At 53.5% G+C, this 20,644-nt stretch overlaps 6 protein-coding genes across 6 annotated transcripts; all 6 read right to left on the bottom strand.

The window, feature by feature from the left end:
- Positions 1-316: 316 nt before the first annotated feature.
- On the bottom strand, positions 317-5,407 carry DQ04_00421050 (hypothetical protein; the record flags this gene model as incomplete). The annotated part of the gene is made up of 1 exon (XM_009308964.1): positions 317-5,407. The coding sequence occupies one exon, from the start codon at positions 5,405-5,407 to the stop codon at positions 317-319; it is 5,091 nt and encodes a 1,696-aa protein (XP_009307239.1).
- A 302-nt stretch (positions 5,408-5,709) lies between these two features.
- Positions 5,710-9,639, bottom strand: DQ04_00421040 (hypothetical protein; the record flags this gene model as incomplete). The annotated part of the gene is made up of 1 exon (XM_009308963.1): positions 5,710-9,639. One exon carries the CDS (start codon positions 9,637-9,639, stop codon positions 5,710-5,712), a length of 3,930 nt encoding a protein of 1,309 aa, XP_009307238.1.
- A 295-nt stretch (positions 9,640-9,934) lies between these two features.
- On the bottom strand, positions 9,935-11,383 carry DQ04_00421030 (ubiquitin activating enzyme; the record flags this gene model as incomplete). The annotated part of the gene is made up of 1 exon (XM_009308962.1): positions 9,935-11,383. One exon carries the CDS (start codon positions 11,381-11,383, stop codon positions 9,935-9,937), a length of 1,449 nt encoding a protein of 482 aa, XP_009307237.1.
- A 715-nt stretch (positions 11,384-12,098) lies between these two features.
- DQ04_00421020 (hypothetical protein) lies at positions 12,099-13,304 on the bottom strand (the record flags this gene model as incomplete). Its single annotated transcript, XM_009308961.1, has 1 exon — positions 12,099-13,304. One exon carries the CDS (start codon positions 13,302-13,304, stop codon positions 12,099-12,101), a length of 1,206 nt encoding a protein of 401 aa, XP_009307236.1.
- Positions 13,305-14,030: 726 nt separating this feature from the next.
- On the bottom strand, positions 14,031-17,159 carry DQ04_00421010 (hypothetical protein; the record flags this gene model as incomplete). Its single annotated transcript, XM_009308960.1, has 1 exon — positions 14,031-17,159. One exon carries the CDS (start codon positions 17,157-17,159, stop codon positions 14,031-14,033), a length of 3,129 nt encoding a protein of 1,042 aa, XP_009307235.1.
- A 560-nt stretch (positions 17,160-17,719) lies between these two features.
- Positions 17,720-20,326, bottom strand: DQ04_00421000 (hypothetical protein; the record flags this gene model as incomplete). The annotated part of the gene is made up of 1 exon (XM_009308959.1): positions 17,720-20,326. The coding sequence occupies one exon, from the start codon at positions 20,324-20,326 to the stop codon at positions 17,720-17,722; it is 2,607 nt and encodes an 868-aa protein (XP_009307234.1).
- Between the last annotated feature and the right edge of the window lie 318 nt (positions 20,327-20,644).

Below are 20,644 nucleotides of genomic sequence, written 5' to 3'. Positions count from 1 at the left end.
CCCCAAACAAGAGCTGCCCTCCTGTACAAAATAGCAATGAAAAGGTAACCGCGTCTTGCAAGGGTTTTTGTTCCCTTTGCAATATACCGTCTAAATAGCAAAAACAAAAAAAAACAGGATGGTGGAAACAGCTGCGCCAACCATGTCTCAAATACTCCTTCACATGCGCAATTTCGAACGCACAAATCCAGAGTCACACCACACAAACGGTTATATATGTATATATGTTCATGGAAAGACGGTTATTCGTTTCTCTATGCATAGATCTATGATGTACTTATTTCCGTCTCGCAGCATGTGCAGCACTGGGGACTCATCAACGCGGTGACACAGCTTCATAAAGCGCCACTAGGAACACCCACATGGAATACACCTCATTGGTGTACCCCTTCACGTACACCGCAAGCGCGAAACTGACAGCATTCGTACCTACCTCATGCACTGCGGTCTCGAAAACCTTCTCCAGGATATGCTGATAGGCGACGTCGTCAGGTTGGTATGCGTCATTCACAGGACTACCCATGATCTGCAGCTTAGGTGTCTTCAACGCCATCTTCTTATCACTGTCAGCTGCATCGCCAACTTCTTCACTGCGGCTACGCTGTCGTCGTGGATCCTGTAACACATCGTCCCCGAAATACTCATTCAGAAGCTTCGTAGCTCGCATTGTCACCGAACCTTGACGTGAACTGGCGTATTTGCAGCGCTCGCTCTCCGCTTCTTCAAGAAGTGTGCGGAGGACAGACGCCACACCGTGATGAAAGGCCGGGTGCCAATTATTGCGCCAAGCCATGAGTGCCCGACGAACCACCTTGCGCAGTTGCTGCTCAATCTCCTGCTCTTTGTTTGCATCCGGCATTGAAAAGGGTAAAGTTTCCCGTTGCAAGCCAGCCATAAACGGCAAGCAGGCCTTCACATTATCGTCCTCGTGGTTAAAGCATGGTAGCCAAAAACGCCGGTCGTCAAGGCTCCAGTCCATCCGATGCGGCGCCCCGCTCAGCTGAACGTTCGCCCACAGCTGATCGTGTGACACAACCATGTGTACATCACGGAAAAAAGAGAGATGCGGGTCATGGACAGGGCACACCCATCCCGTACGTGGATCAATTAGGCGAAGTTCTCCACCAAATGAGTGCAATACCATTACCACATGCTGATGTATTGTGCCTCTACCCGTCACCACGTAGGTCACCTCATCCGGGGCGAGAAAACGCAGGAAATGCGCTAATAAAAGCGATAGCTCTTCGTAGTCACCTTCCCGTGTGCGTAGAAGTTCAGCGTTGGTGCTCCACACATCGTTATCTCCCCACGTGAGGGTATCGATACGAAATAGTAACAGTGATACAAAATGTATGGCTTCCTCTACTGTCTTCACCGTCAGCGGTGGAGGGCCCCCATTAGAAAGGAGGTAACGACAAATAAGAGTTAAATCACCTGTGGTGCAAAACACAAAGGGTTCGATCTCCCGGTTATTAGCTACAGGATTCACGGAGGAGAGACTTTTCACTTTTTGAAGAGCCGTAGCCCTCCACTTCATCGCAATATCATGCAGGTGCTGTAGCTGCGCTGAAACGTTAAGCTGTGTCACGAGACGAGAAATAGTCGGCTGATCGAGAGCTTTGTGCGCATCTCGTTGAAGCGGAGGCCAAAGCGCCACATACAACTGGACAGATGGGTAGGAAACAACTGTCTCGGTACGACGCGAGTGCAGTGGATTTAGACCACTGCTCACGCCTGTTCTATCAGGGTGATAACCGAGCATCCACCGCGGCGTTGTAAGAGGGTACTGTCCCTCCATACGTGCCTGCTCTGCCTCGTATAGTGTAAAGAAAGGCACGTGTAGTGTCCCTAGAAGCCGTCTTTCAGTACGGTAGTGCGTCTCATGAGAGATAGCTCCGGCTGCCACTGTTGTAGATGCCATGGGAATTTCCAGCTTATCATACACCGATATAACAATCTCATCCTCAATCAATGACAGTGTTTCGTCGTCAAAGTCTGGCGGACAGAAAGGTATATTAAGGGTCTCAAACCACGAGGGCGCTGTTCCAACTTCACTGCGCGTGTGTACTGTCTCGTGGACAAAGCTCACCTCCACAAAAGGCTCTAGCGGGGATCCGTCAGATCGTTGAGGAAGTGACATCGCCTTCATGACGTGGACAACAACACGGGAGTCTTTATTCGACGCGAGTGCATCCCGATTAATCTCGTCTGTAGTTGGGCGTTCTTCGCGTCGTGGATTCAGCTGGCTCTCTGGAGTTAAGTTGATGCCTCTGACGCGCTGCATCTTGGGCAGAATGACGTACCGCTCAAGCAGCTCGTGGTCCTCCAATTTACGGGAAGAGATACGGTGTGCCTTGAGGTATTGAAGACGTTCTTGCCAAACTTTCAGCTTTCGCGCGCGTGGAAGTGGACTCAGAGACAAGGCGAGCGGCAAAATTCTCCCCGCAGCATCGTGCAGCGATGCACCACCCCCAAAAAACCCACGCGTTGTTTCGCGTTCTTCGCGTGCGGTGAGGTGTGACATTAGCCTTTGCAACTCGTGGCACTCCGTGTCTTCGAGAGGGATCGGCTGTGAAAAAAGACGTGCCTCAGCTGCATCTTGAGGCGTAGCATGCCCTGCAGAAATCATCCAACGCCGTCGCAGTAAAGCCAGCCTTTCACTCTGCATACGGCTTTCCTGGCGACGCGCCTCGCTATCTTCAGGTTCTCGCTCATTGCTGCGCCCAATGGATGTCGTTGTTGTTCGTATTCTTGCAGAAGCAGCAGCAGCAGCACCATCATTAGGACGCTTCCATGAGGCTGCGCCTTCGGCCGCACGGTTGGCCAGGATGCGTCTTCCATAATCCATGTAGTGGCTTCTCAAAATACTCAGAAGTTTCTCATATTGTGGGTCCATAGGGTCCGCATCGCCACTGAGAAATATTTGTTCAACTTCCTCTACCGTCATCCCTTGTGTCGTTGTCCACGTCGTTGAAAGTGAGATAACGCCAGGCAGGACGCCTCCGCCATGCTTCCCATGGGTACGACCACGGAACGTGAAGGAGACAGGAGCCTGCAGCGGAAGTAGCAAGTACGCGCGCGTGAGAGAGGGTGGCACAGTAACAGTGGCCACCACGTGGTCTTCGTCCGCCTCACCTACTGACACAATGTGCAGCAAAATCTCCCGTGGTTCCTGCATGGTGCGCAGCTCAAAAGTCTCGTTGAAAAATAGGGCCTTTGTGACGCTGAGTGCCCGGGGGGAAGTGGCCCCCACAAACTGCGGTGGCACCAGAGTGTTGGTGCGAGCAAAGACGAGGACCTGGAAACGCGGTGACATATCCAGGGCACCCTCGAGTTGTTGTTGCTGCTGCAGCCTCACATTGCCAGTTGCCTGCGATGGTGCGGCAACACCCTCAATAACTGGCGTGTACTCCAGCAGATCGTCTCCCTGGACGTAAGGTATTCCCGCCCTCTCACCGTGACGCCGCAGATACATGCAAAAGCGTGCCACAGGCGCCGAAGTATGCAAGTCTGAGCCTTTGCTTAGAAGTGAAAAAGTACCATGAGGCACACCCCACGAGCCACGCTGTGCGTGGTCCCTCTCTGTAGCGTCACTTTTTGGTGTTGGCCACAATGAAGAGCCGACATTTTCCTCCTCCATATTGGACTGCTGGCCCAAGGAAGGAGTCGTGGTGGCAAACGCATCAGGGTCTTCACCACGCAGCCGAGTAACTTGCAGCCAAGCTGACAGCATGGTGCGGAGGTATGTGCGCTCAAGCTCACATGTAGCCTTGAACAGCTGCGACAGTGTAGCAATCAAGTTTTTTTGCTCATCAGTGGGGTGTGGCTGCCGGCGCAGGCTCTTCAGCTGGTCCTGGTAATACCGCCGACTCTTCAACTGCGGCAGGAGGCTAAGCTCCAGCATACGATACTGTTCGTAGTTGTCCAAAATCTTTGCGATGAGTTGGTCCTCCCGGGTGAAAGAAATCAACGGCTTAGCATGGAGACCGTTCCCACCCTTCACTGTCATTCCCACACCAACGGGGCTGTCTCCGCTCCACGACAGTTTGCGCCGAAGTGGCGGCGCGTCAAGTCTGGTGATACTTGCAGAGTTTTGCCGAGCGGCGGGCGCAGACGGTTGAAAGCGGACATAGTCGATGTGAATAACAAAAGAACGGTACTCCTGCGAAACGTCACTCAAGTTCATCATCAAAGGTTCATTCATGCTAGGCGGTAGCAGATTTGACGCATCGTACACTGGTCGAGCATCCTCCTCTGTCACATATTCCACGTTAACCCTCGGAATTTGCGCGTAAAATCCATCACTGATATGAGGGGCACGTTGTCGATGCATGTTCATCGATGAAGAAAACAAATCAGCAATAATCGTCTTCCTCATTATTGACATATGCGCACATTGTAGCACTGGACAAATCGTATTCTGTTGTGTGCCATCGCAGCCACTATCATCAGAAACACCTAATAGTTTCAGTGCCGTGCGCTCCTTGTCTTTGCTCATCAGGTCCAGTAACCCTTGTAGTCGCCCGGCAAGGCCAAGGGAAAGCAGGTGAGTCATGCGCTGCCCCGCCCCAATGAACTGCCACACCGGTACGATCGGTGCCATTGTGACGCCCTGCTCGGTCTCAGTTTCCGCATTTGCCCCATTTTTTCGGTTGACTTCCTCATTCCCACCATTCGGGCCTAACAGAGTATCCTCCTCTTCTTTTTCTTCCATATCCTGATTCGTGTCTATGCACTCGACTTCCCTCGCAGAAGAGCCACACAAGCCGCCATCTTTGCCACCTGCCACGGCCTGCTCGAGGGCTTCTGCGGCTGCAACGTCAGCAGTCAGCTGATGAATTGCTGCATCCACCGCAGTGCTGCAGGGGTTTGCTCGCCCACGTGTACTGTTCAAAAATAGCTGCAGCTCTGACCATCGTCGCAGCCACCACGGTGGACCGGCTGTGGTCATGCGGTCAAGGGTCTTAAGATGTACATTCCCATCAGTTGCGTCGCGCACCTCCTCCAACTTCTCCAGGAGGCCCTCGGGGTGATCGGGATCGTACTCTGTCGTGTCCATGCTTGTAACTCGTTCATCCGGCTCAGTGGCATCTTCCGATGCTTCCAGTGCCCTTACGCCTCTATCACTGTTAGCGTTCCCATCACTCTTTTGTAATAAAGATAATGCTGTCCCTGGTACACCGCGGCGTGAGGCAGCTCTGTGCTGGTGGGTGGACCTTGCACCCGCCACGTCCTGTTGCTCGGTCGCTGTGAGTGAGCACGGCGCCTCGTGTGCGAGCGCGAAGGACACCTTGGATTGCATCCTGCCACTTGACGTCAGCACTCCTGGGGGCCTAGAGGAGGAAGAAGTGGTGGCGAAGAGGGCTGGGTCTGGTTTTTCGTCCCCAGTTGCATTTTCACTCGGCATGCCGGCCCTCCCCCAGAGGACCACACGTGGTTTCTTTTACCCCTACCGCTTAGTCTATTATAAATATATATATATATATATATATGGAACTGCTTCCGCTTGAGTGTGTCACGCCAACTACAAGAATCGCCCCCACACCCACCCCTCCCAAAAACAAAAAAAAGAAGTACACACACACAGAATATGGGAAAGTAGACATAAAAGAGAAAAGACAACAAAATCAATCACCTGTAAGTGTCACCTCTGTCCATGTGGAAGTCCTTCATGTGAATTCACTTTATTTCTCGCCACACAATCTCTCTTCACGCGAACAAGTCCTCCGCTGTGAATTCGTTCAATGCAACAGTGTCCTGCTTCACAACAGGCATCACATCGTCACTCTTCTCTCCGCTATTCTGCACGACATGCCCCAATCGTTTCGGGTTATTTTTCACCTCAGCAAGTGCCGCATTGTGCCTTTGTAGGCGAAGCAAAAAATCATTGTCAACCTTCTCACCATAGTAGTGCCTGAAGCAGCGCACCATGGCGTCAATCTGATGGGAATGCAGCTCTTCCACTCGGTCCCATATTGCATTCAACACAGGAGGGAGAAAGCGCTGATTTGGAGCGAGTGCTGGCGGCACAGCACCTCCTACAACTTTTTCGGCTTCAGTCCCTTGGGAAAGAGAGGTGTCTGCCGCAACTCCACCGGGGGGCGTGCCCACAGCACTCTCCCAAGTAGACTCACCCGCCAAAACAGCGTCATCAGGTGATTGCGGTGGGAAATGAAAGCATAGCGCCATGGCCAAATCCACCAGCATAGATATCGGCATACATGCACAGGAACGTCGTGTAATACACACAGCGGATGCCGTGGCAACCGCTGCATCCTGCACACCCGCCTGGGACAATGCGATAAGGAGTTCCGCGTACAGGTAGCGTGGAACATGTGAAACGGAGACACGTACCTTCGGCGACCACTCAGCACGCTGAGTCTGTAGCATCTTTGCATCCGCGGCAGTAGACTCATCCTCGTACATGTGGAGGAACAACTCGCGGCACCCGTCATGTGTAGCATGCAAGAGGTCAATGTTAACTGGATTACACAGCCATGACGTATTTTCTTTTCTTGACGCATCTTCTGCGGTCATGGGCACCGCACTGAAACTATGTAACAACGCTGGCATCAGTTGCAACAAATCGATTGGGTAGAGGTCCTTCACAACAGGTCGAATGCGAAGAAGCATCCATGGCAGAAATGTGTTAACGATCTCGCCATCACCCATATAAATGAGTGTCGAAAGGGAAGCGGCAAGTGCACTGGGTGTAAATTCCGTCAGCACCTCATCGACCCATCTCGCTGGTGTTTGCTGAGGTTCCTCAATCTCCAACGACGCATTAGCACCTCTATCACAACTAACACCACCAGAAGCAGCCGTTGCGAGAACATCCCTGTAGATAATCCACAAACGATGCAACAACAGAGAAAATGCTGGGCGGTCCCTTCCATCAAGCGCTGCAAAACCGTTAAGGGCTGCAGCGACATCGTTCGCAGAAAGAGATGCTGCTGCTTCCTCCATAATACGACTTCGCAGCTGTTCCCAGACATCGCGGAAAACGCAACCATTGCCGTGCTGGACCCGTGTGAACTCGTCAGCTGCGGCGTGAAAGGCAGGAAGAAGAAGCTCCCATGACGCCCACCGCACATTCGAAAGAAGAACTCGGCACATGCGTGAGTAGAGATGTGGGAAAAAGACATTGGAGCGTTGCAGTGCCAGTGCCAGTGGTGCGAGTGACCCCAGGGGAAAACTTTCCTGAAGAAGGAGCTTTCCAGCCTGGGTAGTGATGGACCGCTTCGCCAATGCACAATCGCGACCGTAATTCTCATCGGAGAGGATGTTAAGCAGCGTCGTGGCATGTTCAACGTCCAGTTGTCGCACCACATCCACCGCAGCAAAGCGCGAGAACCAACGCTGCACTGAAACAGGATCTACTGCCCCCGGGATCTGCGAGATCAGCGCAGCTATGCCCTTTGCCAACCACGGCACTTCAATGGCGGAGGCAATGGAGGTGAAGTGCATGATGACTCGCTCCTGAGCACGTCGTGGCAACTGGCCCAACGGAGCCACACACATACCAGCTACAAAGCCGCGCAGACCCAGCTTCGTGCCATGACGACGGAACACCGCCAGTGCACAGTTTGCCTCTGGCATGAAGGGAGCTGAGTCAGCCAAACCTCCGCACCCAGCGGTCCGCACATCAAGTTCCAGAGGGCAGACGCGGGAGGCAGAAGAAGATGCAAATGGTGCGGACCGTGACGACATCAAAGCGGCAGCCAACAACGCCACGTTTCCCACTCTCACGTCACGCATCGCCTCATCGACGCTAAGGAGACGGCGCACCAAAAGAGCATGGAGCGGGTGGTACGGCATATGCGAATTGCGATGCATGATGGCGTTAGTCACACGCACGAGATCTCCTATCGGAAGTGCATCGAGTTGTTTCGCCATCGCCGTTGCCGTCGTGACATACGCCTCAGCCCAGTTGGAAGAATTCACTGTAACTAGAGAGCAAATAAACCTCGACAGACTTCCGGCATTTATCGACGCAGTGGCAGGCGCAATAACAACATCGTTGGTGTACGATGTCATTGCGACTTCGCGCTGAATATCGCTGCGACACAACACATTGGCTCGCTCCACAACTGCATCAACAAGAGGCATGTAATCCTCCTCAGCCCCACTTATGGCACCATTCCCATGTGGGGAAAGAGCAAGCGAGCGCCTAGACTTTCTGGTCGCCCGACCACTTCCAACAGCGCGCAGAAGCTCTGTACACCTGTCTAGCGTCAGGTGAGGCAGAAAAGGCATCCATAAAGCCGTGAGCTGCACCACGGCGCTCCCCGAAACAGCATATCGCGCATAACACGCCGTCACCTCAAACAGGGCCGCCTCATCGGGAGCATTTTCGTGCATTGCAGGCACCACAGCAGGAAGGAGAATCGTGTGCAGCAACCTGTGCAACTGAAAGTGATCCGTCACCTGCACTCGGCCCAGCAACCGGACGAGGGCCACGGCGACGTCACCTTTAAATGGTACCGTATTTGCGTCTGCCGCTGATGCAACAAACTCTGCTGAGAGAAGATGCTTCGTGGCAACGTGCTGCGGGCCATCCAGACACGCCGCGGAGGTATTGTAGCGCCGCAGCAGATTTGTCCCTATAGGGCCGATGATGTCATCGGACAAGGCACCGCACCGCTCCATCGACACCAACGCCTGCACGAGCACCGACGGGGAGAGCAGATCGTCAAGGTCGCGAGTGCGCAATGCGAGAGCACGCCCAGCACGCTTCAACTCTTTCATCGGAGACAGAGACCCTTCCCTGGAGGCAGGCAGAGTCTCTTCACCATCACGGCGCTCTGTTTTACCCCGCTCCATATGTTGCACCAACGCGTAAAATGACGGCAGGACGTTCCACAGTACTTCGACAAGTGAGGCAGGAAAGGCGCGTTCCGCCCGAAGACCCGTGGCCCTCGCTACACTATCAACAACATCAAGTGTCTCTGTGAGAATATGGAACCCCTGTGCCAGAGATGCTTCGGAAAGAGAATTCATCTCGGGTTCCCCCTTCCCCTCCAACAGCAGCGGTAAAGCAACTGTTTTGAGGCGAAAGAACACATCCGGCCATGCCAGGAGTGCCTTTTCCAACTGCGCACTACCCCCGGGACCCCCAGTACTAGCAATAGTAGTAGCAACAGACTTGGGGAGACCAAGAGAGTCTAGCTGCAAAGACGCCAACGTCGAAATGGTCGCCACCTCAGTTGGCGCAGACGACTGAAATTCAGTAGAGCTGCGCACCTGCTGCTTGGCAGAAGCTACTTCATCCCGGCCCAAGAGGGATGGAAGTGCAGGTAACTGCACTTCTATGCCATTACCAAGAGGAAAGCTAAATGTACTGGAGGAGTCCTTCTTGTTTACCTTCCTCTTCTTTTTCAGGAAACCACTTTGCCCACAGAGCGCACCATCCCAGCGCTGTTGTTCCACAGTTGTACTAATAGGCTGAGCCTCATCACGCATCACAGCCATCGTCTCCGTAGTCCCATTTGTTGTTGTTGTCGTAGTCGTCGTCGTCATCGCTGCCGAGCAAACCTGCTGAAAGAGAGGCGGAAAGGTAGATGTAGCCGATGCCACCGCACGAACTTTTATTCTTCTTCCGTCGATAGCATCTCGCAGACCGGTAAGGACCCGCAACATTAATCGGTGTGCCCTTCACACTCTCCGCTGCCATAAGAGAAGAGAGAAACAGGCAAGAGAGCCAAACTCAGCGAAAGGTATAGCAATGGTAGAGAGTGAAACGTTTGGGGTTACAAATATGCCTGTAAGCTCACTGTGGTGTATGTTCTTGCCGCCCCCCACCACTACACTACTCCAGTAACTGTTTCAACAGTCAGCCTGTGCTTCTTTCACAAAGATGCAAACCACAAAAGATATCTCTTGGGGCACGCAGACACAAACAAACGTATACCCGCCCATTTACACGCAGAGTAACTCATGAGAATAAAGCATCTTTCGACATTAGCGCTTCAGCTGAGATGTGAGCATCAGCTCCACTGCATTCAACTGTAAAAGCATTGCCCTTCCTGCTCCACCACCGCGCGAAGGCATCAGCATGTCCCGCGGCCGCAAAAATCTCCTCAATATTAGCACCCTTCACGTCTGTCTTCAACGGATTGCTTGCCTTGTAAATAAGATACACCTCGCCGTCGCGCTCAAATCGGACGCGCAGTGTCACACCCAGTCGCTGCGGGTCTCGTGACTCGCATGCTTCTTGCGACGTAGCAGGGAAGCCAATCTGATCGTTCAAGGCGTCCAGCACGTCGCGTGGTCCCATATCCGCGGTGAGCAACAGCAGAGGCCGTGGGGCGCAGACAGGACATGCGGGATTAGGTGAAAGACTCGTCACATATGACGTCAACCCACCACACTCCGCAGCTCCATTGAAGTACGAGAAGCACTGCATGGACGGCGCAACGCCCGTCAACAATTTCACCAACTCGAGGGTTGCCTGCCCAGCCACCAGTGCGTTGGTGAAGCCAACAGCCGGCACAACATTTTTGACAACACCGAGCGTGAATGACTCGTCAATGTCAGGCCCTGCAATGCTAAAGGTTTCCTTGCGTCGCTGCGCCATGCGGCAGACCCAATGAATGTGTTCCATATCGTTGGTGTCAAGCGCAACGCCTGGTCGCATCTCGTCCCAAAGGCGGAACTGCACGTACAGGACGCAGTGCTCTGGTGAACGCGGGATGTTTTCCAGTGTGCAGAGTGGCACTGTCTTACGCTTCGGGTAAAGGTCGAGCATACACTCAATGCACGGTGTTGGCTGCTCGCCAAGAAGAATCACACGACAACAGGCTTCGTAGCCTTCTGTACCGGTATCAATGAGGGGGATAGCGCTGATAATACGTTTTTCCTTCCGCGCCTGCGCATGCCCATCCAAACTCTTCGCAACATCGGCAATGTCCCAGTGGGCAAGCTCTGCAATTTTCTGGTTCATCCACCGTCGCGCAGCAACGGAGTCCACAGCCAAAATAACCGCGTGAAACTGTCGGTAGAAATCATCGTCTTGATCCTCGATGCGACCAAATATTGAATGCACTCGCACGCCTGGACAGCACTGCTCTATAAATGCCGCAGCCACCTCCGCCTTGCTACGCCCAATGTCTGCCTCACGGAAGAGGAACTGCCGGTTGAGGTTGGAGAGCTCAATGGTGTCCATATCCACGACTGTGGTATCTGTGAATCCGCTAAGCGCCAAAGCATGCAGAACCTCGCAGCCAATGCCGCCGGCGCCAATCAGCAGAATTCGCACTTCTTCCCATGTTGTATTTTCAGGACTGTAGCCAGCCACAGCGAAAGCAGGAGGGTGTCGCCGCACCAGGTATTGCAGTCCACGCTCCTTCAGCGTGAAGGGTGTCCGAACGGGACCGTCTGACATGCCGCCTACTCTTGATGTTGTTTATCCGGGGGGTGAGGGCCCTGCAGCGGCCTGAGCATGAAGAATATTCCCCAGAACCACCAAATAAAATTGAAGCACAAAAACAAACGATACTGGGCAAAAGTAAAATATACATACATGAGAAGGCACATAATCGTCACATATACGGTCGAAGCCAACATAAGCAGCAGTAGCTAAACCTGCAGTAGTAGTAGTAAAAGTAGTGGTAGTAGTAGAAACAGAACCGGCAAGATCCAACAGCAGTAGCAGCCGCACCCGCGCTCCCATTCAGATATGATGCACACGCATCAAAACCCACGTCAAGAGAACAGCTGCCACCCCTCGCCCACCCAAAAAAAAAACGGTGGTAAACCGTAAAGAAATTGTGGTCAAGCACCACAGAGGTACCAAAGGCCGCACACTTCGTCCCTGGCTGGGAGTGTAGCAATATCCAAGCAGCCCCTTAGAGTCGAGTGTAAGTATACACGTTCGCACGCCTTCAGCCACTTCGCCTCAAACGGTGGCGAGCATCAATATTACATAAACTATTGCATTTGTCTCACCACTGTTCTCGACTCAACTTGAATCCGCCTCGGCACACAACTATTACAATGGAAAAGAAACATTGGATATAGGGAAAAGAACTGTGCACAGCACCTCCTTCACCCACCCCCTAATCAATCAGAAATAAATCTCTATTTTTCTTTTCACCAGCTCACAGGCATTTCGGATGCGGGGTGACAGAGGCCGACCACGTGGCAATCTCGTCCCTCTCAAGATGTTCTAATGGGAGGTTGCGTTTCTGTAGACGATCCGCTGTGGATTGATGCCGCTCCTTTTGTTGCTGACGATGACGATGACGATGACGATGACGAGGTACAACACCTCCACTTCCTAGTCGCAGCCGATTCATGTCCGCCATAAAGTGCATATACGCCTCATGTGCAAGCAAGCCACTTGTGTAGTTCCCGTAAAACGCCTCTGTAAGTTGTTTGTGGTGCAATGTCGGGCCAACGGGAACAGGAGTCGGCATAACAGGCCCGCTACTCTCCCGCCAATCTGCCGTCGCAGAGCCCGCTCTATTGCTGCCCACCCTGTGCAGCATGGCGTCACCACGACCAGCGTTCATCGAAGCGCGCTCCATGCCCCACGTCACTGGCTCTGCACCCCGTGGAGTGTATTCACTACTACCACTCGATGTCATCGCCCTTTTCACTGTATCACTGGGTGATACAATCGGCACAAGCGCGAGATCTCTGCCGCGATTGAGCGGCACTGGTGACACGGGCAGTGGTCTCTCAGTTTCCAATGCCAGAATCACCGGTTCGTCCCGCAATCCAGACCGTTTCCGATCTCTCTCTCCCTGCGTTTCAGGCAAAAGAGTGGACGGGAACGACGTGGGAGGTTCTCTAAGATGTTGTGATGGGCTACGGCTGGGGCCCCTGCGATAATGGCAACGATGATACTCCGCATGGGAAACAACCCCGCCAAAGGTGGAGAAAAGAGACCGACGGCGCAGGCGGTCAATTTGCTCCATATGGTGCGCTGTGTTTACCATCGCTTGGGCAACACCCGCGTCATACTCCGCTAGGCCGCTACGCTTCTTGCTAAGGGGATCGTATGTTGAGGCACGGTGTCGCAGTTTGCCTTCCGTGCAGGAGGTGGACGAATGCCGCGGTGCCAAAAGGCCACGCGTGATGCCGAGCCCCGTGGGTCTCACTGCATCGCCAGTGGTGCCGTTGCCACCTCTGCTCTTCAACCGCCTCTCGAGCGTTGGTGTGTGCGCCCCAATCATCAGATTGCCGCTGTCGGTGCGGCTGAAGCGTGATGTGTTCGCCACGACGCCGCCACGAGTAGTACTGTACCCTTCACCATCCGACGACAATAGCGACGGGGGCGACCCGCGCCCGCTATTCATCATTGCCGCCGCCAAAGTAGCGGGCACAATGCGCAGTTCTCAGCGGCGACGGAAGAAACCCTCCTACCTCGTGCAGGTGTGCTGAACAGCTACCGCAGTCACCGGCTCTTGGCACGAAACGGTCGCGGTGGAAATAACAGTACGGGGAAGGCACAGAGGAGCAAAGAAAGGTAAAAGAAAAAAAAAACAGCGGCAGGAATGAGTGTCAAAAGCAGCAGAGATACACCATTCAAAAACAAGAGCCACCATCACCAACAACAAGAACCCCCCCTCAAAAAAAAGGGAGCCTTACTTCAGGCACACGCATTGACAGGCACCCGTCTTTTCTCCCCCCCTCCCTCCCGGTTACCTCCCGATCCGTCTCTGGCGCACTGCCGGGGGCACTCAAGGCACAAAGCAAAACAAAACAAGAAATAACAAATCAGAACAGCACACGAAAAAGCCAATTCGCAAGCAAGAGATCTGTGCAGAAGAGGTAAGGGAGAAAGAAACAAAATAGGAAGCTATTTTCTTATTACCTCAAGGAACAATTTTCTTGCCTCCCACCTCGCGCGGCTTGTGCGGGTGAGGTGGTCCGAGGAGGAGCCGCTCTGTTATCGCAAGCCCCTCCCCCTCAAAAAAAAAAAAGTTATTTAAAAAAAGTAAGAGGCCAAGAAAGAGAAACAAAAAAAACAGAATGGAGTCAAAATCATAAATAAAATAATAAAAAAAAAACACCACTACTGCTGCTTAGAAGAGAAGCATCTCCACTTCCTCTGTTAATGTCGAGGTTAACAGCTTCCCGACATCTGGGAGGCGTGCACTCATCAAGCATCCAGGGCGCCAGTCAGCTTCTGTTGGCACTTGCTGCAGGGCCTGTGCTGCCCTGCTGCTCCACACGGAGACGCCGGAGGCAGCAGAAGCCTCTTCTGCATCAAGGACGGTCTGCAGCTGCGTCAGCAGGTCACGAACACACAACAGCAGATCCCGCACGGAATTGTGTGTACTGCTCGTCTTCGAAATCGCAGCAGACGGTTCCGCACTCATCCTCGCTTCAGCAACGTCGGAATCGACGTCAATATCCCCATGGAAACGGTCCAGCAAAACACCAATGTGAAGAAGGATCTCGGCAAAGCTCAAGAGGGCACTGCAGTTCGGGTATAAACGTGACGCGCCGTTATTCCCTTGCGACTGCGCCCCCTCTTCCAATTCTTCGGTACTCTCGCCATTTTTTGTCACCACATGCTGCTGTTCCGACGGTGGTGTGCGGGTGAATAGCAGGCGCCAGGCGGCTTCCACACGCGTGCTGCCACCAGTAGCAACGGCGGCCAGAAGCTGTAGAAGTTCGCTCCCCAAATTGAGAGCCTTGGCGGCCACTACGCCCGCGCTCTCAGCATCTCTGGCGTGGTCATGGTGCAGGAACAGTGCCACTTCACACCTCATGAGGCTTAGGTGAAAGAGTGGCGTCATGGAATTCCACTTGATCTCCTCAAGAACCGTGAGAACTTCGTAAAAGTTCTTTGGCGTCGTCTGCCGGACGTACAACGCAACAACGCAGCGCAAGCGCTCACGCATCGCCTGTTCACAGCTTATCCCCGTGTCACGACTCACGGCACGTGGAAGCACCACAGCCGCGGGCATAGTAAGCGGGGCCGCTGCCTCGTCGCCGCTCTCCGCGTCACCGCCATTTCCGCCGCGGCAGCCGTCGACCCGCACCCGCTTCCGCAAATCCGTCGTGGCGACGATTTGGAGAGCGTAGGGCCCACCTGGCCCGCCCCTCGCATGCCCCGCGCCGTTGTCGTTGTTATCGTCGTCGTCGTCGTCCTCCTCCTCCTCCGCCGCTTCTGCCTCAGTAGCAGCAGTTAATGCGGCCGCGCAATGACGACCGTTGCCGCGTCGCCGCCGAACTCCCCGTCTGCGCTGCACTTTTACACCGCTGTCTTTTATCACCTCTGCGTTGGTCGGGCCGACAACAGCGAAGCGCAGCTCCACCGCTCGCCGCTCCCTCTCGCCAAGGCCAAACGTACATGGCTTACCCGTGCCCACGTCACGGTCCGTAACGTAGCCGCCGCGGATGGGGTGTCGGCTGTACTCCACAGCCAGGCGGAAGGACTCCGCCACACGGTGGCCCTGCATCCTCATCATATTCATTGCTCCCTCCTCCGTGGCATACTCAACAAAGCACACGTAGAACATGCGCCTGGGATTCGTTGTCACCTGCGGCTTCACCAGCCGCACCTTGTACACCTCACCGCATGACCAGAGGAGTCTTCGTATCGCCGAAAAAGACATCGACACAGGTATGAAACGCACGTGCACAGTACGACGACGGCGGCATGGCTCTTCAGCATTAAGGGGGTCAATTCCCGTCGATAGCGGAAAGGGCGATAAGGTGGCACATTCTTGTCGTGCTTCATTTCTGCTTTCCTGATGCTCAAAGAAGTTTTCCTCTGTCACAGAGAGTTCAGCCCAGTCGAGCGGCTCGCCGCCGTAACACAATGTATTGCGCGCCGCCTCTGCACGAGAGGGGGGTATCTCCTTTCCAGCGGTTGGGTCTGGTACCGTGGAAGCCGCAGTGGAGGTCGGATATGCCGCACCCGCAGAGTTTGTGCCTGCACACTCATCGTCATCAGTGCTTGGCGTCGCAAGAGACGCTGCGGCAATTTTGGCCTCCGTGATCGTGGGGCTACTCTCGTACTTCCTGCTGGGTCTTTCTGCGGCGGATGAGACATCTTCAGCAAGCGTCTCTTTTCTCACACCAGTCACTCTCTTCTTTGTATTTCGCTCCAAAATTGAAATTGAAACGGAGAGCTCTGATGCCTTTGCAATTGTGGAGACATCCAAGCCTTCCTCCATCAGTGCCTCTTCTTCTTCTTCACAGCGGCGCAATTGACGGCCACATACCCTGCTCGATGGCATTACGTTGTCTGACCGTAATGGCAGCGGCGGCGGCGGTGGTGGCGGATGTATGGCCCCCTTAGCGGAAGGCTGGCTCTGCGTGATAGCCACAACAGCCCCAGGAAGAAGCTGCAAGTCACAGCAACGCGTCTCAGGGGGATACTGCGCTGCACTCACCATTAGAGTGCCCACACGCAGTACAACCTGGACTGGCACGATTCCAACAGCCAAGTAGACGAACAAGTACACATCATGTAGTGTGGCCCTTTCAATCCACCGTTCATGTCGCATCGCATAAATGCAGGAATCAGCAGTATTTATGAAACACACAGTTTTACCGTCAAACAATCGGCACGCTGTGTAGCGATGGCCAAGCTCCCCACACAGAAAACAAGAAACGCCTGATCCACCAGGGTGGCGATGCCAGTCATCTCGGCCAGAGCACACCACATTGCATTCACCGCATGAGAACTGGGGGGAAGGGCTTGGGGTTTTTGTGGTGGGTACGGACGGAATACCGCCACTGGTTTCATCTGGCACGATGAGAACTGTTTCAGCTAGCGGCGTGATGGCATCCACGGCAACATCTCTTATCAACGGGGCTCCTTGAAACGCCGCAACAGTAGGGAGTGGTGAATCACAATAATAGGTTTCCTGTCTTTGTTCTTGCTGAAAGGACTGGTACATGTGCCAGTAGTAGCAATAGTTAAAGTAGCTCTGTTTTGCATCCATCCAGGCACTTGGAAACCAAGGAAAGGCATGATTATTTGGGCCGTTGTCAACGGTGTGAGGGACATGTGCAGGAATTGGCCCCGCCCACGTAGGGTCGACGAAGGGGCCCCAGTGAGGCCCCACGACATGGGCCGCTGGGGTGGCAGCGGCGGAGACCACTGATTTTGCCCTGACTGCGTCTTCGCTGGCGGGAGTCCAGTCCCGCGCGAGTGGGTTCATCCGGTAGGTGGGCATCTGCGCGGTGGTCATCTCCGTCCCGATGAGAAATCCAGAACTACAGGACGCGGTTCAAAAACCAAAAAAAAAAGGAAAAAATAAATAATTAATTAAGCAGGGGGAGAAGAGGACATAGCACAACAAATCACTCGTAGAAGGGTGTCCGTTACTTGTCACGGATTCTCTGCAAGACATACACCAACAGCACCGCTCTTCTAGCGCGCGAATGCTATTCATTTCGTTCTCTCCCCTCCCCCTTCCCCTTCCCCTCTTCGATCTCATTAATTAATACGAGATGAAAAGAGAAGGGCAGCGGAGATAAAAACAAGTCACTGGTAAAGAAACAAAAGAACGAAGCAGTAAGGAATATATACTCTAAAACCGAAAAAAAAAACCTTCTTCAGAATCTAAAGAGAACCCACGAGCAGCGCGTAGATGATTCGAAGGAGCAGAACAAAAAATAAATAAACAAGTAGTGAGGGGAACGCGAGAATGATATCACCACCCTTTCCGAGAGAGGGGTGGTGACTATGCACAGCTCTACGTGGCGTAAGGAAGGGGTCAGGCACATTGGGTGGCAGGCACCTCCATCCTTATCCCTTTTGTTCTTGCTCTTCCATACACTTTTTTTGCTGCTTTTGCGGAGATTCCCTGTCCTCTCCGTCCAGGGATATCGCTGAAGCAGTGGAGGACCTGCTGCTGCTGCGGCTGCTGCCGCTCCGGCTCCGGCTGCGGCTAGCGCCGGGATACAGGCGCCGAAGGACCGAGCTCCACGTCGACTGCTGCTTCTTACGTGTCGCGCTTCCGGCGGTCTCCTTGTCGGGCTCCGCCGTCTCGGGCGGCACAGCGAGTATATCTTCCTCGAGGTCCATAATGGCCGAGTGAACCTCCTTCCTCACCCGCGCGCTCTTCACCTCCGACTCGTGCACCAGCGATCGAGAAAGCAAAACGCTGCGCTGCTCCTCGGCGCGCTTCGCCAACAGTGCGGCCGCCTCATCCTGCAGGGGGCATGGCGTCAGGCACATGTGCTCCGCAAACAGCGCAATTTTCTCACCACACCGGCCTCTAGATTCCCACCAGAGTGAAGACCGGATAGTTACCAGTGCAAGCGTGAGAAAACCAATAATGGCTGGGAGTAGCGACAGGAAGAGTAATCCGGAGTCCTTTGATGATAATCGACCTGTCTCTTCCCGTAGCAGCTTCACGTGCTGCGATATTATGCGCAAGTCAAGGCTGAACAAAACAGTCAACACCAAAATGAGAAACCACACATGGTGTGTCGTAATAACCAGCCCAGGGAACTGCAGGTAAGGGTGCCCTTGAAATGTAGGCCAGGTCCACTCCTGGCAAATGATGATGCACTCAAGAAGAATGCATAGGCTGGCAACAGCCACTGGTCCGCCAGGCCATGACGTTGCGAAGATGGGATCCAAGAAGACAATCTTTGCAGGACCTTGATGTAACTCTACGATGAGGAAAGCCATTGCAATCACTGACCAACCTAGCAATAACAACACCCAGTAAAGCGCCATGCGCACCATGTAGATATCCCCTTCCACGAGCTTCTTTTTTCGCTGACGTACCATCGCATTCAAGTCTTCTGCAAACCCGCTAAAAGTGTGGTGTGGTAAATATATGTTGAGAGAGCCCTGTTGATACATGAGGTCGAACACAAACATAAAAATGTACCAATCGATCATGAGCGTTGTCAACCAGAAGCCACGTAGTGCCGTTACAGCGTCAAGGCCACCAAGTGTCGGCTGGATCAATGCCCACGATAACTGTCCTGGCCAGATACGATGCAGCATGAAGTTGTACAGTTTTGCACCCGTATACACACCGACCACAGCACCCATAGTCATCGCGAAATATTTGCCACGCTCGCAACCCTTGCAAGCTTTGGCATAGAAGGCTCCGAATGATTTTCGAATGAAACGCTTCTCCGCTTCCGATTGGGCACCACAGCTTGGCAGACGTAAAAGTTTTTTGCACAGCAACCCATGTACCACGTAGTGAAAAAAAAGACAAAATATGATAGCAGCGCCAAAAGCGCACAAGGCGTGCGTTAGTCCCATAAAGAAGGCGGAGCCGTTCCAGCAAGAGGCAATGTTGTTGAAAACGGTGAACCAAAGGTCAAAATAGGCGTCACGGTACTGTGCGTCCATCCGGCGGTCAGCCATGTCACAGGCATACAGAATATTGTGCAAAAACAAGAGAAGTGCGATACAGATGAGACGGGTCTGTGGGCCCTCCAAGACAAACCGTACATGGTCCGATAGTCGCATCTCGGAGTGCATGGAGGGTATTTCTTCGGACGCCTTTCTAGCAAGCGACTCTCGTTCTTCTTCCTTCTTGGCACGCGCCGCCTTGGCCTTTGCCCTCGTTGCTCTCTCTGTTTCCTTAAGGAACGATACAATCTCCATCCCCTCCTTCTTGTTACTGAAGTTTTCGATTTGCTCAAGGGCCCACATTGCAGGTGTATACCCAAACGGATCCCTCAGCAATGTCATCTCACTATTCAGCGACACAAGTAGTTTAATGAAGTCGAGCCGTTCTGGCCATTCAGTGGACTCCATATGGACGTTGACGGCGGAATGCAGCAAATTCCTTCCATGAGTGTCTATTCTGGCAATGTTTATATCTTGCCCGCGGTGCAACATCTCAAAAGCCATTCCTGGCTGTACCCATAACGCTAGCATTAACGCTGTGTCGCCATTTAAGTCCTCGTAGCTGTGCACAGCACTGCCAAAACGGAGACAGCTCTCTACAAATCCTGGTTCCCCTGACATCACCGCAAGATGCGTCATTGTATAGCCTGTCCTGAAGTCCACTACCAGATCAACAAGGGAACGTGCATCGTCGGAAGCCGTTACGGCACAAGCACTATTTTTTTTCTTACTGGGGATCGCTTTACCCGACGGCATGCCCTCAATGGCATCTATAATTCGTCCCGTGTTACAACACGTATTGTATTTTTGAAGAAGGCTATAAAACCGCTGCACGTCTTTCTTGGCGATGGCGCTCGCCAAATTATTTTGGAACTGGCGGACTGTATATCGAGTTGGTATTTTCTGACCTTTCGCCTCGCCCACACTATCATCTACGGGAACCGACACCGTCCGCTGAAGCGAGTTTGCAGCCGTTTCTCCTGTCCTGCGAGACCTCATTTGCGCTTGTGGTACGGAGACCTGCGGCCCCATTGACCGCCCCGCTCTCGGAAGCGGCGACTTCGGCCGTGCGGGGCTTACACTGTTGGCATTCCTCGCAAGGCTCTGTCTGGTGGTATCCCTTACAGGGTTCACGCTGTGGGCATCCCTTGCAGGGCTCACACTGTTGGCATCCCTTGCCGGGCTCACGCTGTTGGCATTCCTTGCAGGGTTCCCGTTGTAGACATCCCTTGCAGGGCTCACGCTGTTGGCATCCCTTGCAGGGTTCACGCTGTTGGCATTCCTCGCAAGGCTCTGTCTGGTGGTATCCCTTACAGGGTTCACGCTGTGGGCATCCCTTGCAGGGCTCAC

Source organism: Trypanosoma grayi, assembly GCF_000691245.1.
Source record: "Trypanosoma grayi strain ANR4 Tgr_42_V1, whole genome shotgun sequence".
NCBI lineage: Eukaryota > Euglenozoa > Kinetoplastea > Trypanosomatida > Trypanosomatidae > Trypanosoma > Trypanosoma grayi.
The sequence above is the reverse complement of the archived record's forward strand: the minus strand, read 5'-3'. Positions and strand labels throughout refer to the sequence as shown.